The following is an 18039-nucleotide window of genomic DNA, read 5'->3' on the forward strand; positions in this document are numbered from 1 at the left end:
GCAGACTCCAGGCTCTGAGCTGTCAGCACAGCACAAACCATGAGATCATGACCTGAGCTGAAGTTGGACGCTTAACCAACTGAGCCACCAAAGCGCCCCTATTAAAAAATTTTAACTTTATATATTTTGAGAGAGACAGAGACAACATGAGTGGGGGGAGGGGCAGAGAGAGAAAGAGAGAGAATCCCAAGCAGGCTCCCTGCTGCCAGTGCAGAGCCTGATGTGGGGCTTGAACTCACAAAACTATGAGATCATGACCTGAGCCGAAATCAAGAGTCGGGTGCTTAACTGACAGAGCCACCCAGGCAACCCCCCCCATTTTTTTTTTTTTTTTTTTTTAATTTTAGAGAGAGTGAGTGCGAGAGGGGGAGAGGGGCAAAGGGAAACAGAAAGAATCTTAAGCAAGCTCTATGCTCAGTGCAGAGCCGATGCAGGTTGGATCCCATGACCCTGGGATCACAACAACCTGAGCCAAAATTAAGAGTCAGACAGTCAACTGACTAAGCCACCCAGGCACCCCTTATTTATTTAATTTTTAAATGTTTATTTATTTTGAGAGAGCATGCATGGGCGTGGGAGGGGCAGAGAGAGAGGGAGAGATAGAATCCCAAGCAGGCTTCAAACTGTCGGTACAGAGCCCGATAAGAAGCTCAATCTCATGACCCGTGAGATCGTGATCTGAGCTGAAATCGTGAGTCAGACACTTAACCGACTGAGCCACCCACGCACCCCTCTCCTCATCCATTTAAACCTCTAACGTGGCACTAGGTATATACTTGAACTTACCTTCCCTGAGGGCCAGAAATAAGAGAAGGCTGTGGGATGCCTATGTCAGTACCTCATGTTTATTGATTTGATGATAGCACAATTTTATATTTTGGTATTATTCTCCATTTAAGAATTGTGGGGAGTAAATGAATTCACTACTTCTCATAAACCCCTCCTGAAGTAAATGTTCTACCTATTTTATAGAAGGAATTAACAAGCCCTTGAACTTAACCACAATGATGCAGAATCAGAGAACCTCAGAGTTGGAAGTGAATTTAGAAGTTATATAATTCTATATTATACCTAATGTCAGAATCCATCTGTAACAGTTGTCCATTTCATTTTGCACTTTTCTAAGCACTTGGGATACAGCAGTTTGGGAGGAAAAGCAAGGTCCCTGTCTTTGTGGACATTACGTTCCAGGAGGGAGAATGGTAATAAATAAAAACATGTTCTGATACTGATAGGTCTAATCGAAGAGAAAAAAAAAAAAAAGAGAAAAATTATAGTGCCAGAAGGGTAGGGATAGGAGTCATAATTTTAAATATAGTAATCAGAGAAAGTCTCAGTGGTAAAAGTGACATGTGAGCAGAGACTTGAAGGAGGTAAGGGAAGAAGCCATGAGGATATCTAAGGGGAAAGAATCCTAGCACTGCAAATAGCAATGATCCAGGCCCTGAGGTGGGAGTATGCCAGTGTTCCAGGAACAGCAAGCAGGCCCGTGTGGCTGGCACCAAGCTAGAGAGGGGAAAGATGAGACAGGTAAGACAAACCAGAAGGTAGGGGGCCTTGAAGGCCATTGTAAGGCCACTGGCTTTATTGTGACATTGGGAAGCTTATGTTTGAATGGGATCACTATAGATACAGCATTGAGAAGAGACTTGAGGGAGGAAAGGCAGAAGCAAGGAGACTAGTGGGGATGACACTGCAGTAATCAATGCATGGTAGCAGGGGGATGGAAAGGAGTGGCTGGATTCTAGAAATATTCTGAAGTAGAACTGACAGGACTGGCTGATAGGTCAGAGGTGGGGGGTGAGAAGAAAAGGAGCCAAGGATGACTCCAACGATTTTGGATGAACGGAATTGTCATTTACTGAGAAGACTGTAGAAGAAGCAGGTTTGGGGAGGGGTGGATGGAGATTGGAATTTGGTTTCGGACCTATTCAGGTTGAAGAGGCTTACTGGCCACTGAAGTGGAAATACCAAACAGGCAGCTGGCTACATATGAAACTGAGGTTCAAGCGAGAGTTTCCAGCTGGAGATAATACATTGGGATTCACCAGCTTGTAGGTGGTAACTAATACCTTAAATTGGATGAGATCACTTAAGCCACAACTTAGAGAAGAAAAGCAAAGGCTGAATTCTAGAGCCCTCCAACATTTGCAGGTTGGGAAACAAGGGGAAAAAAAAGCCATGGAGACTGAGGAAGAGTAGTCAGTGAGACAGGAGGAAAATCCAAGATAGAATGGTTTTCTGGAAAACAGGGGAAGATAAAGTTTCAAGGACAGCATGACCGACTTCATTAACTGTGCAGATACATCAAGTAAGAGGAGGATGGAAAACCTTAGCAACGTGGATTCTTGGTGAGCTTGAATGGAGGGTTCAAGAGAGAATGGGAGGAGGAAGTGAGGACAGAGAACTCAAAAAACTCTTTAACAAAGTTTTAAAAAGAGGCTGAGGGGCCCACCTGGGTGACTCAGCCAGTTAAGTGTCCAACTCTTGATCTCAGTTCAGGTCTTTTTTTTTTTTTTTTTTTAATGTATTTAATGTATTTATTTTTGTTTGTTTATTTGGAGAGTGTGTGTGTGCAAGTGGGGGAGGGGAAGAGAGAGAATTCCAAGCTGGCTCTGCACTGTCAGCATGGAGCCTGATGTGGCGCTCGAGCTCATGAGCCAAGAGATCATGTTGAGCCAAAGTTGGACGCTTAAGTGACTGAGCCACCCAGGTGCCCCAACTCAGGTCTTGATCTCAGGCTCATGAGTTCAAGCCTCACACTGGGCTCCACCCTGGGTGTGAAGCTTACTTGAAAAAGTAAATAAAAATAGAGGCTGAGGACTAGGACTAGGACTAGATGGGATACACGGTCAGGACAAGAGTTTTTTGTTTCTAAACAAGAGAAACCACAGGCTGCGTGCATGCCGAAAGAATGATCCAGTAGAAAGGCACTTAGGAAGCAGAAGCAGAGAGTGAAGTTATTTGAGATGTGGGATGACATTTATTGGTAATGAATGAACACACCAGCATGGCTGTTCCTTGTCTATAGGCAGAATTGTAGTAAATTCAAACTTTTCATTAGAGTTTAATGAAAAGAATGTGCAATTTATTTTCCTATGCAAGTTCATGAGACCCTATTGTTTTAGGTTATGATCGTGACAGCGAGTAGCTGAGGTCGGGTGGGTGAGAAAATCCCTGAAGGGGAGGTGAAGGAACGGAGAAGCTGAGGTGTTGGAGAAATCAAGTATGTGGATAGTGAAATCTCCAGGATTCTGAAATGGTAGTCCTGTGGAACGTGACAGTGAGCTGGGAGCTAAAATCTCAGCCCCTTCCTGAATGCTGCCTGAGCCAGGAATCTCCAATGCATGAGTCAACTGCTTCTACTTCTGGACGGTTAAAATGATAGACTTTTTCCTTATTCTGAGTTAAACTCTACCACCTAATACTTCCCAAATTGCTCCTTACCCAGTCCTCTAGAACTATTCATGATGAAGCTAATCTCTCTGACTTGATAGCTCTTAAAGCAACTGAAAAAACAGTTCCAAGTTTCTTTTCTAGAAAGAACATCTGTCTTTCAACCATTCCTTATGCATCATTATTTCCAGGACTTCCACCATCTTGGTTGCCTCTTTGGGATACTCTTACTTGTTGATTTCTTTGGGATAGTGGAGTCAGTGGCACGATCTTCTGATTTCCCTTCTGCTCTTCAAATCACTATGGTAATTAATAAATATTTTGCCAAGGTGAATGTGGGTACAACGTTGTCACTGAGCAAAAACAAAACTCTTCTACAAGTTATACAAAGATGTTTCTTTTGGGATGCCTGGGTGACTCAGTCAGTTGAGCGTCTGACTTCAGCTCAGGTCATGATCTTGCAGATGGTGAGTTTGAGCCCCATGTCAGGCTATGTGCTGACGGCTCAGAGCCTGGAGCCTGCTTTGGATTCTGTGTCTCCCTCTCTCTCTGCCCCTCCCCTATTTGTGCTCTGTCTCTCTCTCTCAAAAATAAATAAACATTAAAACAACAACAACAAAAAAGATGTTTCTCTCTCACAATTTGCAGCCTCCTGTTAGTCCTAAATTCATAGTGACTAATGTTATGGCAATGGAAGTACTAACAAGAAAGAACATTAATATTATGTTAATATTAGCAATGTTAATATTCCTAACACACTGCAGAAAAGACTATGAATTAATGCCTCAGAAGGAGTACTTACAAGAATATCAGTATTTTCAAAATAATTCCTCCAGTATGGTCTGATTTTTCGCTGTCCACCAATGTCCCATACATTCAGTTTAAAACCTTGTGATTGTACACTTTTGATGTTAAAACCCTGAAACAGGCAAAAACACCAAGCTTTATTAAGCTTTGAGGTCATAATTCCAACAAAGTTACATTTAACAGCTATGTTATTTATTAATTATTATGTACTCTGGCAGATATGATACTGGTAATATTGAAAATAGTCTGTTATGATAAGGAAAAAAGAAATGTGTTTTTACATGCTTACTTCATTCAGGTTTTGGAGTCAGTATTAATGTCATGGCTAACGTGGCGCTTTCTCTAGTAAGTGCCCATAAATGTGCACACGCGCACAACACACACACCTGTGAGGACACCTGGGAATGAGAATAGCTTTGGTAATCAACACAGCCACACTTCCTGATGGATCCTCAAGATGGTAACATTTAATAGAACATTACATTCAATTACCAAAAAACAGAACCTGAATCTGAACACAGAACAGAACAGATTCTTAAAGTTTCAAAAAAGGCAAGAGTTGGGGCGCCTGGGTGGCTTAGTCGGCTGAACGTCTGACTTCAGCCCAGGCCATCACCTCGCGGTCCGTGAGTTCGAGTCCCACGTTGGGCTCTGTATTGACAGCTCAGAGTCTGGAGCCTGCTTCCGATTCTGTGTCTCCCTCGCTCTCTGTCCCTCCCCCACTCACACTCGGTCTCTCAAAAATGAATGTTAAAGAAAAAAAAAAAAGCAAGAGCTACAATCTGCAATTCAGGATTCTTTCAAAAATTTCCTCATATGGATTAATCAGAAAAAGGAAGGAACTGAAGTCAGAACACTATGGGAGAAGCTGGTTTGTGACTGGAGTATTAACTCAGCGAGGCAGGGATGGCCTGCTGGAACAGCATGTTCAGACTCTGAAGTGGAGCCCTCAGTTACAGGCAGTGATGAAAATAAACAAGCAGGCATTTGAAACTATTCTTTAATAAGCATCTCTGATGAACTCAAAAAGAAAGTATTCATTTTCAGGACAGTGACTCAAGGTGGAACTTTGAGGAAGGTGAGCAAATCAGAGGCAGGTGGAACTGTGAGCTGGGAGTTAGCGTGCGGAGAAACAAATTAACAAGACCTTTGGGATTTGGAGAGAAGGCATTTCATGAGCAATAATTAAAAAATAAATCTTTGAGAATGATATAGTGAAATCAGGACTTAAAAAATCCAATCAACAGCTTGCTACCACAGAAGTGCCATTTCATCCAGGATAACTGGAGTCAAGTGGGCCTGGGGATGCCTCCATAAACATTTGCCTCATCTGGCAGCTTGCCAACACTACTGCCTAGCACAGAAGGACAAGGCACAGTGTGACAGCACAGGAACACTGCCACCCAGTTTCCACCGAGGATAAACAGTCACTAGAGGATACCTGGGAGGAGGCGGACTACAGCTCCTGTAAGAAGCCAAGGCCCGAATAAATTAGAAGTTTAAGAACTCCAAAGGGAAGTGGCTTAAGCTTATTGTAAAAGGCAGCTTCATTCTCAACTCATTGATAAAGCCACTTTTGTGTACTTAAAAATTGGACACTTAACTACAATAGTAAGTGTCAAAGCCAGTAACGTGAAATCTTTCTGGAATGAAGCAGGCAATAAATAAGAGAAATTCCTGGAATCTGACCATATATATCAACTACCTTAACATTCTATAAGTTATCAAAAGAAAAAAAATTCTGTAAGTTGTCAGACCCAACAAGTCTACCAAGAAATTATTCTAAGGAAATAATAATGAATGGGTACAAACCTTTAGAGATGGGTATTACTAAGTATTTACATATATATCAACGTAGAAAGATGTTTAAGATGCATTATTCAGTGAAAATGATATGGTATATTCTCTATGAGTCATTTTATTTTTTATTCTGAGAATTTATTTTGTTTTTTAAAGTTTATTTATTTTGAGAGGGAGAGAGAGAATCCCAAGCAGGCTCCACACTATCAGCCCAGAGCCTGATGTGGGGCTCGAACTCACCAACTGCAAGATCATGACCTGAGCCAAAGCTGGATGCTTAACTGACTAAGCCACCCAGGCGCCCCAAGATTTTATTCTTAAGTAATCTTTATACCCAACACGGGGCTCAAACCTGCAACCTTGAACTCAAGAGTCGTACACTCTACCGACCGAGCCAGCCAGGCACCCTATTTTTTATTTTAAATATACCCATCATAGGGGGCCTGGCTAGCTCAGTCGGTACACAGTGTAACTCTTGATCTCAGAGTTGTAAGTTCAAGCCCCATGTTGGGTGTAGAGATTACTTAGAAATAAAATCTTTATTTTTTATATTTTTTTTAATGTTTATTTTTGAGAGAGAGTGTATGTGTGTGTGAGCACAGGAGGGACAGAGAGAGAGAGGGAAACAGAGGATCCAAAGCTAACAGCAGGGAGCCCAGTGTGGGGCTTGACTCACGAACCATGAGATCATGACCTGAGCCACAGTCTGATACTTAACAAACTGAGCCACCCAGGTGCCCCCAAAATAAAATCTTTAAATACACCCATCACATACATGCACGGAAAAAAAACCTGAATGGATACATTCCTAAATGTTAACAGTGGTTATGTCTGGGCATTGTAGATGATTTCTAGTTTCACAATTTTATTTACTTATCGTTTGTAAATTTACTATAATGAGCAGCTATTGCTTTTTCTGATATTAAACAAAAACACAACAAAAGCTTGTTTTTAAAGAATATGAAACCTCGACATCATATAATAACAAAATCACCTATAACGCATCAAATAAAGCCTGAAAGTTAGAATTGGAACTTTTGAGGCCAATTCTAACTTAAGAGTTCATTTCCATGTTCACAGTGTGGACGTTCTCATTTTAGTGGTACTCTTAGGAGATACAGCCTACTTCTAATACTCAATTAAAAAGAAAAAACCCTAGACTTTTCTTTTTCTGGCAGAAATCCTGACACACTAATATGTGTTTTCAGCCCTTCTAGGCTAGACTACTGTAATTTGCTCCTCCTTAGGCTATACATTAAATTTGTTCGGAAGCTGTAAAATTGCTCATTTGGTAGCAATTGAAGTGACTTTTCTGCAAAAAGTTGCAGATCAGTAAGCCTCACAAGCTGTGAAGTACACACATTGGCACAGCCATTCAAAGCTGACACCAAACTCGTATCACAGTACAGTGATGAAAAATGCTAAAAAAACCCTCTGGTTTTCCTAAAAGCTCTAAGGCTCATGCACTTTAAAGTGACTAAGACCAACGGGGCTGTCCTCTAGTTAGGAAGCCCAACGAGTTGGCCAAAGGTCAAGCTTTCTCATGATTTCCTACAGGGAAGGAGGTCTAAAGAAACAGCTCTAAAGAAGGAGGGCTGTTACACTTAGCATTTGTCTTTCAACTTCCACACTGGAAGCACCACTGTTGTATTTTGCTTGCTCAGCCTTAGGAAACAGGCTGGATTAAAAAATACAGGTAATTAAAAAAAATTTTTTTTTAATGTTTATTTTTGAGAGAGAAAGAGAGACAGAATATGAATGGGGGAGGAGCATAGGGAGAGAGGGAGACACAGAATCTGAAATAGGCTCCAGGCTCTGAGCTGTCAGCACAGAGACCGACATGGGGCTTGAACTCAGGACCTAGATCATGACCTAGGCCAAAGTCGAACACTTAACCAACTGAGCCACCCAGGCATCCCCAGGTAATTTTTAAATTTATTTTCTTTTATACTCTCTCTGTATTTTCTACATGTATTAATTTCATAATCAGAAGATTAAGCTACTTTTTTTTTTAAAGTAATCACTTAGAGGGCTCCTGGACGGCTGAGTCAGTTAAGCATCCAACTTTGACTCAGGTCTTGATCTCATGGCTCCTGAGTTCAAGCCCTGCATCAGGCTCTATGCTGACAGCTCAGAGCCTGAAGCCTGTTTCAGATTCGGTGTCTCCCATCTCCCTCTCTCTCTGCTCCTCCCCCACTTGCACCCTGTCTCTCTTTCAAAAAATAAGATAAACATTAAAAAAAATTAAATAAATAAATAACAGTAATCATTTAGAGCTGAGGGAATTGTGTCTTGATATATTTATGCTTATTTGAATGATTTATATAAAACTTGGTAAAGTATAAAATTTATCATTTTAACAATTGAAATTTTTTTTAATGTTTATTTATTTTTGAGAGGGGGGGAGGGGCAGAGAGAGAGAGGGAAACACAGAATCCAAAGCAGGGTCCAGGCTCTGAGCTGTTAGCATAGAGCCCTACACGAGGCTCAAACCCACAAACCACGAGATCATGAGCTGAAGTCGGATGCTTAACTGACTGAGCCACCCAGGTGCCCCTCATTTTAACCATTTTTAAATGCACAGTTCAGTGGCACCAAGTATCTTTACACCATCACCACCAACCATCCATAGAACCTTTTTCATCCTGCAACACTGACTCTCTGTGCCCATTAAACAATGACTCCCTCCATTCTTCCCTGTCTCTAGCCTCTGGTAACCACTATCCTACTTTCTGTCTTTAGGATTTTGACTACTCTAAGTACCTTATATCTATGGAACCTCTTGATAGATATTTGAAATATTAGATTATTTTTAAATTGCACAGACTTTCTTCAGTAACAAAACATGGGAGTGGACAAAATTCTCTTTCCCATTTTGTCTTCCATATTGCTATGATCACCTTCCTTGTGTCACACAAGCACCTTGGGGCCAGGGCAGTGCTCACCTGTGTAGGTGTAATGTGGCTGATGTCTTCAGATGCAAGCTGCTTCAGAAGAGTGGTCTTGCCAGCATTATCCAAGCCCAGGAGAAGGATTCTCACCTCCTGGTCTGGTGCACTTTTCAATTTGCGCAAAATTGAGAGCAAGCCCTTAAACAACCATGAAGAAGACAGATTACTTTTGGGGCACTGACTTTGATATTACTGGATATCAGAATGTCTTCTCCTCCTTGAAAAACGTTCTTGGTTGTGGAGAGCTCATCGTATTATTTTCCAGTTGAAAGTGATTTATTCCATTTGCCGCCTCCTTCTAAGTTTTGGCAGAAATCTTTCAGTAAATTTTGCAATTTAGTAAGTACCATGGCTTATTCCTGCTCCTCCTATTAATCCATCTTAGCAATCACCCCAAATCTTCTGGGATTGTGAACTACTAATCTCATACTCCTAAAGCCCTTCCTGTGCACTCAGTAGAGCACACATCATATCAGACTACAGGGCATTGATTGCTGTATTTTTCTCCTTTACCAGAGTGAAGTTTCTTGTAGGTAAGGGCTATAGCTTCAGTCTCCCCAAATGCTTGGCACTTATAGATAGACACTAGATAATAGTTGTTGAATTAAATAAAATTATCCACCCAGTAAGTGAAAGATTTTAAGATGCTACACAAAAACAAAAACAAAGTTGTATAAAATTGTATCTGAGCTGTTTAAAACTTTATTTCAGTTTACATTTAAGACTTCATCATTCAAAATGCTCTACCATCAAAAAATATATATATCCTCATCTAAAAAAAAAAACCCACACAACCTCTATTATCTAATTTTCACAAGATCCTTATAGGTGCATGGTATAAATTATGTTTTTCAGATGAAAAATCTGATACAGCAGAGAAGTTAGAAAATTGTCAAAGTCAGTCACGAATAAAAAAAGTCAAAATTTAACCAGAGTATTTTTGACTAGTAATCTGATATCTGTTCCTTGTTTTTGTTATTTTTTTTAATGGCTGGAAATAAATCATATTGGTTTTTAGCTACGAACATAAGAAAAATCATGTAAGATGGTTATTTGTTCTGTCCTGCAGCTGACAATCTTGTTCCAGTAAGGCATGAGTTACAACAAGAATCAAAGAATTCCAGAGTTTAAAGGGCATATAATCTAATCTCCCAGCCCAAACAGAAATTCCTTCAAGCTGAGTCTTAGAATTATATAAAAATGGTTATATACTTTTATCCCTATTGCACCAGGCAATAATTCAAACCAGTCTGTTCACTAAGAGCAAATAATAATTCTGTGAAATAATTCTCAACAATTGAGTCTTTGGACAATGATATGCAAATATGCATAATTATTAAGAATTCCTTTCTGCCTCAGAGACTCGTTGTTTACCACTTCCAGTATTCTGTATCTGCACTGACTTGCTAAGGATTACATTAACCTCTCTGTGCCTCAATTTTTTTCCAGCAATAAAATGGAAGATTTAGTTTAAAACAGAAAGACAAAATCTATACCAAAAGATTTGGGAAAGAGTGATTGAACAGATTTCAAACAAACAGATAGGCAGGACTTTTTTTTTTTTTTTTCTTAAGGGCATGACGTTTTTCTTTTGTTTTTATCTTATCTGGCCTTGAATACTTTGACACCATTCCTTTTTTAAACTATATTTATGAGAAGTCTCCCCGGCTTCTATTAGCTACATTGCAATCACTCATTTATAATACCACCTTTCAGAACAGTTAAAATTAGAATTCTGAGATCCTCAGGGGACTGGTAATATAAAAAGGCTAGAACAGGGAAAACACATTGTACTACTCATCCTGAGTTCTTGATTAGATGTCCTCATTACTTCTTCCAATAAAATTCTAAAATAACCAGAATTTATCACGTCAGTACATGAAATGACAGTACAGGTAAAAGTCTTCTCATGCATTATCTACGAGTGTAGAAATTATGAAAGATGTTTCCATGGACTATTTGCAAGGTTCAAAATGAACGTTTTAGGTTTTTTCTCATGTGTCTTTTAAAACAAATCAGTAAATAAAAACCCTGCTTTCTAAAAAAACCAAAAAACAAAAAACATGGCTTTCTGCAGGCTGAGACTTGTTACACGTTGATTATATTTGAAATTGAAAAATGAAGAGAAAATAATTTCTTTTTGAAAAGGGAGAAGCAAAGCACAGAAGAGAAAACCATTCTAACTATACCTAAACTTTGTTAACTTAATGTATAAAAAAAAAATGATACTTCTATATTTCTAATGAGTAATTTTCCTTGAGAAACAATAACTTCATATGCTTTACCTTTAAGTGACATGACAGAGGAATGGAAAATTCAGCTACTATTTTCTTCTATCAAAGTGATAAATGGCATCTGAAGCATGGTCTAGGGAAGACAAATGCAAATACCGGTACCACATCGTATTAACCCAACTACTGAGGACAGGGGATCACAGGATTATCAGGGTTTGCTAAATAGGGAAGAGGATATTTATAGATATCAGAGTTCTGCCTGAAAGGTACAAAGTAAGCTGATTTAAGAGGCTGGAGGAAAGACAGAAGAATAAGTCTACCCTAGGTTTCTAAACACAAGGACCATACTTTATTTTAAATGTCGAATGAAGGGAGACAGCTATTGGAAGTTAATTTTATTGTGGGCCTGAGTTTTGCATATAAACATAAGGAAATGAATTTTTAAAGTGATTTTTGGTTAAAATATTCATTCATTCCTTCGTTCACATTAAACACCCACAATGTGCCCCAAGTGCAACGGGAGCAAAGCAGACATGATGTCCGTGTAGGATATGTCCTCCTCTGACACTGAATAAAGGCAATTTAAGAAATCAGAACTGTAGTTAATTGTATAAGGTCTGCTATCAGCATGTGTGCATACAAGTTATCTGCACCCTGGTGGACAGAAGTGGTCTGACTCAGCCACAAAACATTTAAACTTTCTACAGGCAAATTATGAATAGATGTGCTATTGACTACAGATATTTTATCTGCCTCAGAATCAGCTTCAACTCCACTACTGGCAGAGGCATGGTGGCTGACCTAAAATGATGCAAACTAGGTCATTCAGAGAAACTGGAGTGGCGGAGGGGGAGAGAGGTGTGTGATGGTAGTGTGATGGAAAGTGTATGTGGCTGTGAGGAGCAGTTAAAATTTAAATATTAAAATTAGTAACCCAACTGTCAGGTATCTGCACTCCCCATAACTAGCTTTTTCTTTTTTTTAAATGTTTATTTTTGAGAGAGACAGTATAAGGAGGGGAGGGGCGGGGACAGAGGATTTGAAGCTGGCTCTGTGCTGACAGCGGAAGAGCCCGATGTGGGTCTCAAACCCACGAACCAGAAGATCGTGACCTGAGTCGAAGTCGGTTGCTCATCCCAGCACCCAGGTGCCCCTCCCCGCTCATAACTAGCCTGAATGAAACTGACTTCAATTTATTTTTACCTCTTTAACAACAACAACAAAAAAATACGCCGTTCACTGAGACCTTATTAACTTCCAGGAACTCCTATAGCTTTCATAGGGAGAAACTCACCCAAACTTGTCTACTTTCTCATTGCTCTACTAAATAAATACACTGTTTCCTGAGGAACAAAGTAGGGGCATTTCCCCAGGAGCAGTGGGTTCCCACCTCACCATAGTCCCAATCAAAACTTTATCGGTGAGGGGGGCACCTGGCTGGCTCAGTCAGTAGAGCATGTGATTCTTGATCTTGGGGTCGTAAGTTCAAGCCCCACATGTGGGTAGAGATTACTAAAAATATATAAACTTCAACAACAACAACAACAACAACAACATTATTATGGGCTTTGGGATTTCATAGACTTGAATTCAACTTCCTTATATATATAATCCTGGGCATTTAGAAAACTGGAACAATACTCTTAAGAAAAATGCTATTAAGATGAAATGTGGTAATGTGTGTAAAGTATGGCACATAGTAGGTATTCAAAGCAGTAGTTGTGGGTGTTTTTCTTTCATTTTTTTTTTTCTACGTTTCACTGACCATTTTCTGGCCAGAAAATACAATCTTGGGAACGAACTTCAAATGTTGAAAATGCTTGATAGCTACCACTAGGTTCCTGTATGTAGAACGGACCCCATAAATAATTTCTGCGTGAAGAAGTCATCTATTAAATAATAACGATCACTCATGCACTAAAATTGCTGCCGTCTTAGCATTTCACCAAAGACTCGATATCATAATGTGGGGATAAAATAGCTGACTAAATGTTCAGAGAAAACATTTGGGCTTTTAAATAAAAAATAAAATTTATTAGTCATAGCTGAAGGTTTAGAAAGCAAAAACAAAAACCTGGGGCTCAGTCTTCCGCTGTGCAGTTATTACAGGGATTCATGGGATACCAGATGTGACACATTTAATCACACCACTGATGGTTTAAGTTCTATGTTCCACTTTCGGTTCTAAGAATAGCTCACACTTTTGGAGATTAGAATCCAGAATGATTTGCCCTAATTTCATATTGTTCAATTTAGGAAAAAAGAAAAAAACAAAGTCTGTCTTGATCAATGAACGCAACAGTTGTACACAATAGTGTTGTCACACTGTCAATTTGCACCTGGAAACATGAGCAGTGGTTAATTTATTGTGTCCTGTAATTATAAATTAAACAATCATGAAATTACACAGTCCACTTAATTGATAAACAAACTGGGAAAAGTTAGCCAACTCTCATGCATTTCTCATGATGACATCTCATTCTCTGTTGGTTTGGCCTGACTTTTTCATTCCAATTCTAGTTATTTTCTGTGTAAATATTTATATTTGTATTCATTTGTTGAGAAAAACTTAGCCTTTAAAGGGACAACTCATGTATAAACGATTAATAATAAGAAAACATGTAAAAATCTGTTTAGCCTGGGGTTAATAAAACTGCAGTGTAGCAAGTGTGAAATGTGATTGGCAACTTCAGATCAAATAATTCTACTTTTTTAAAACAATCTGACAATGTAAAATCAACTTTTTTCCTATAAGAATTTACTCATTGGATAATCTGACCAAAGGTGCATGCATTTTTTTCCTTGCAGACATCTAGTTTTTTCTTCATAAATTAATGAATGTGGATCAATATTTTTAAAAGTCAAAAAGACAAGTAACTATAAGTTTGAGTGCCCAGCTCTGTTCAGTTGGTAAGCCAACGAACCTATTCTAAGTGCTTCAAAGTCAATTTTGCTTTGACTTGCTCTAAAACTACTCAGTTCCATTTTAATACCCTCCATCTAACCACACAGAAATAAAAAAGGAACAACGAGCGTGTCAACGGTCCAATCTGTCACACATCATAATTCACAATTAGAGAAAACTTTAATTAGGTCTGACAGGGAAAAGCCAATTGACACCCACTCCAGTTTTAATTTCCCATTCTTTTTAGTTTGGAGATCCCAAGATGAGACTAAGATCTTTGGTTCTGGTGTGGTCATATGCAAAACGTTGCAACAGGTTTGAAATGAAATACTAAGTGGGGCGCCTGGGTGGCGCAGTCGGTTAAGCGTCCGACTTCAGCCAGGTCACGATCTCGCGGTCCGTGAGTTCGAGCCCCGCGTCAGGCTCTGGGCTGATGGCTCGGAGCCTGGAGCCTGTTTCCGATTCTGTGTCTCCCTCTCTCTGCCCCTCCCCCGTTCATGCTCTGTCTCTCTCTGTCCCAAAAATAAATTAAAAAAAAAAAAAGAAATGAAATACTAAGGACCGGGCAGCAAATTTGCCTGCATCAATATGGATTAAGAATTCACAGGAAAATCGGTCATCACCAACAAATAGCCTTTACTGAACCCTCAGCAAGTAAATAACTCGTTCCTGCAGAAGTGCGCCCGCCACGCAGCCACCAGGACCACGTAAAATCCACCAGGCATCCCTACCAAGCGGTACCTCTTTGTGTCCTGGGATTTACACCCCTCCCCCCAGAGGCCCGCACATCTCGAGGAAGAGGAGAGCTAGGCTACCATCTCTCCAGGTACCGCCAGGGCGACCTCAAAGGCAGTAGTAGCTCTGGCCCTTCTCCCGGCTTCTGGCTGGGCCCCGGCGGACCCAGAGGCGCGGGCAAGTCGAATCCCTAGGAAGATCGAAGCCTGCTTGCGGAGGCTGCTATCCGCAGTTACTCGGATCCGCCCTCATCTCCTTAGTAATGATGGAAACCCGGCTCTGTACCGGGATAGCCACACACCCTTCCAGCCCCGTCCCCTAGCTTCAGACCGGCTGCAAACCTCGCCTTCCTCCCCAGGCCCAGGTCTCCTTCTAAGGGCCCACCGTCGGGGCTCCCCGCTGCCCCCCGAAACCAATCCAGGACCCAGAAAGCAGGCTGAGCGCCGTCCCGTTCCCTCCTTGGCTTTAAACGTAGTGCCCCGACCTGGGCCTGAGGACAGGAGAGGGGTGACCGGTCAGCTCTGGAGGGGCCCGGGCCCCCACACTCACCATCCTCCCGCCGAATCCCTCCTCCTCCTCCTCCTCCTCCTCCTCCTCCGGCCTCCCCCGTTACCAGGGGCAACTGCTGCGGCACCGCCCCGACGTCCCTCGCACGCACAGCGGAGGAGCAAAGCAGTCATACGGGGCGTGGTCCAGCTCCGCTTTCCCTAAAGTGCGCAAGCGTGCCAAAGTGCCCGCGCACTGCGCAGGCGGGCTGCTGGGTCCACGGGAGGCAGCGGCCCGCTGATGGAGACCCGGGGAATGGTTAAAGCTTGCCCACGTGGCTAGTGGGCGCTGCCCGGCCTGTGATTGGTCGGGAAGGAGGGGGGCGGGGGCGGGATGAGGGGCGGTTCCGGGCCTGGGCAGCAGGTTAGTACTGGCCAGGCTTCTAACGCAGGGTTCTTCTGTTGGCAGTTGTCTCAGTGCATTCTTTTCGGGGCCAGGTAAGGGGTCTTGGGAGGAGGCCGCCTACCACACCTTCCTTTAGACCCAACATCCCGGGAGGGAGCTTGGATTTCTGTCCTGACTGCTCGGGAGGGGCTGCTGCCGAAGCTGGGATTCCACCTGCGAAGCCACGTGGCGCGAATAGTAGCCTGGGGCTGCTCAGGGGCCTCTCCCTGTGGACCCCAGCTCCATAGCTGAGGGGTGGGGACATTATGAGATATGCATCTTTCTCCACACCTGTGTTAGGGTCCAGGATGGAGGAGTCCCGGTGGTGGGAGGCTGCCTGTCGGAGGGCAAGAGACAGCCTGGGAATTGGCCCTGAACGCTGAGGTGAGCCGATGGCAGCAGGGGTGAAAGAAAGGCGTTTTGGAATGGCCAGGTTTTGCTAAGAAGCGTTGGACCAGGCGGTGCACCGTTTGCAGTCCTGGAGGAGGCAAAAAACGGGCCTGCACTTACAGGCAAGCAAGAGCGAAAGGGATTCTGGGTGGGTTGAGAGGTGCTACCTCCCACCCCTTCCCCATGCTGACGTCAGAAAGAGGAATTAATCTCATATGTACCAGGTCCTGTTCTAGACTCTCGCGACACAGCAGGGGGACGAAATCTGCCTTCATGGAAATTACATCCTTCCTAGTGGAATGCTTTTCACATAAGATTTCATTTCATTTTCACGGCCCTAGAAATTGTTTTTTTTTTTTTTTTTTCCCAACGTTTTTTAATTTATTTTTGGGACAGAGAGAGACAGAGCATGAACGGGGGAGGGTCAGAGAGAGAGAGAGACACAGAATCGGAAACAGGCTCCAGGCTCCGAGCCATCAGCCCAGAGCCCCACGCGGGGCTCGAACTCACGGACCGCGAGATCGTGACCTGGCTGAAGTCGGACGCTTAACCGACTGCGCCACCCAGGCGCCCCAGAAATTGGTTGTTTTAAGCTATATAGAGTCGGGACTTGAACTCAGTTCTGACTCTTGAGGAAATGACTTTAACACTCTTGTATTGTACAGGCAGGTGGAAAAGAACGACTTACATTTGTGATGTGAACTCAGAACTTTTTTTGAGTTGATAAAGTGTTGCGACTAATGACAAACCTGGACGTTTGTAGTCGTGTGTGTACCTCTTGCCTCCCTCACTGGTTTCTTGTGAGGATTATGTGAATGATTATGTGTCAAGTACATAAAATACTGCCTGGCACATAGGAAGTGCTACATAGGTCTTAGCTATTATTGTTCCATCTAGGTTTTTGGGCTTTGCCCCTCTTCCTATAAGCAGGCTTTCCATTCTAGTTAAGATCACTGGAATGAAGGCAGATTTCCCCTGAATGGTCCTTAGCTGTTTATGCATTCAACTAAAGTGTGTTTTTAAACGTCTGCTGGCTGCATACTTGCTTCAGATCCTTGGAGAGAAAACTCAGTTCAGAATCTTGATTAAATAGGTGCAAGATGAATGGCTAATTCAGAGCCTGCACTCCTACCATCTACCCATCTCTAGCCTGTTGTGTTCTTTTGTGAAAAAGTCAGGGCAGACTTCTCTTTCTGAATTGTCTGGTGTCTAGCATCATGGTCTCCTTGGGGTCACAGCAGTGTACCTGGGCTTGCTTGTGTAATTATTAGCCTCATTCTTCCAACTTTCTCTAGGCAGCCTTGGCACCATCCCTCCCCCATCTCAAGTGGTCTTTGTGTTTGATCTTGAGTCTTTGGCTGCCTTGATCTTCCACTGATGCAAGTACCAGTGATGATGTTTTGTTTTTCTTCCTATGTGGGATACAAACAGGCAATCTTGAGTCCTTTCTCCACTTGCGAGAAGATACCTAGAGGGAGTTTGGAAGCCTGTTCCCTGAGCTGTGATACTGTTTGCCAGAGAAAATCAACTTTTTTTTTTTTTTTTTAACGTAAGCTGTATCTGTAACGTGGGGCTTGAACTCAGGAACCCAACATCAAGAGTCGCATGCTCTACCAACTGAGCCAGACAGGCACCCTGAAAATCAAATCTCTATAAGAAGGATGAGCATTACTTCAGGAGAGGTAATAAGTTATTTCATTTTTCCCCTTTTCTCTCTTTTTTTCTCTCTCTCCTTCCTTCTTTCTCCTTTCCTTCCTCTCTCTCTCTCTCTCTCTCTCTCTCCCTCTCCCTCTCCCTCTCCCTGTAGTATGGAGAGGACCAATCTAACTGACCCTAAGCCTTGTGACCTTGGGAAAGTAGGCCCTAGCTATTGTCAGATAGTTGGATGAAT

At 42.1% G+C, this 18039-nt stretch overlaps 2 protein-coding genes across 11 annotated transcripts in view; one reads left to right on the forward strand and one right to left on the reverse strand.

Moving 5' to 3' along the window:
• The window catches only part of ARL3 (ADP ribosylation factor like GTPase 3), a 37766-nt gene extending 22247 nt beyond the window's left edge, over positions 1-15519 (reverse strand). The window contains exons 1-3 of one of the 2 annotated variants that reach the window (XM_058697633.1): positions 15378-15519; positions 8949-9092; positions 4199-4315 (exon numbers count right to left, since the gene is read on the reverse strand). In XM_058697633.1, coding sequence (XP_058553616.1) covers positions 4199-4315; positions 8949-9092; positions 15378-15380 — 264 coding nt within the window. In that variant the 5' untranslated portion in view covers positions 15381-15519. Of the gene's footprint in view, positions 1-4198; positions 4316-8948; positions 9093-11687; positions 11739-15377 lie in introns of those variants that run through there. The other variant, XM_058697632.1, reaches the window with a different exon arrangement.
• Positions 1-18039, forward strand: part of SFXN2 (sideroflexin 2) — a 60094-nt gene that overhangs the window by 19958 nt on the left and 22097 nt on the right. For 2 of the 9 annotated variants that reach the window (XM_058697622.1, XM_058697627.1), the window contains exons 1-3: positions 15701-15811; positions 16059-16142; positions 17703-17830. The exons of 1 other annotated variant lie outside the window; for it this stretch is intronic. In XM_058697622.1, coding sequence (XP_058553605.1) covers positions 17810-17830 — 21 coding nt within the window. In that variant the 5' untranslated portion in view covers positions 15701-15811; positions 16059-16142; positions 17703-17809. Of the gene's footprint in view, positions 1-15700; positions 15812-16058; positions 16271-17702; positions 17831-18039 lie in introns of those variants that run through there. 6 more of the 9 variants (XM_058697623.1, XM_058697630.1, XM_058697626.1 and 3 more) reach the window with 6 other exon arrangements.

Source organism: Neofelis nebulosa, chromosome 13 (genome assembly GCF_028018385.1).
Source record: "Neofelis nebulosa isolate mNeoNeb1 chromosome 13, mNeoNeb1.pri, whole genome shotgun sequence".
Classification (NCBI taxonomy): Eukaryota; Metazoa; Chordata; class Mammalia; order Carnivora; family Felidae; genus Neofelis; species Neofelis nebulosa.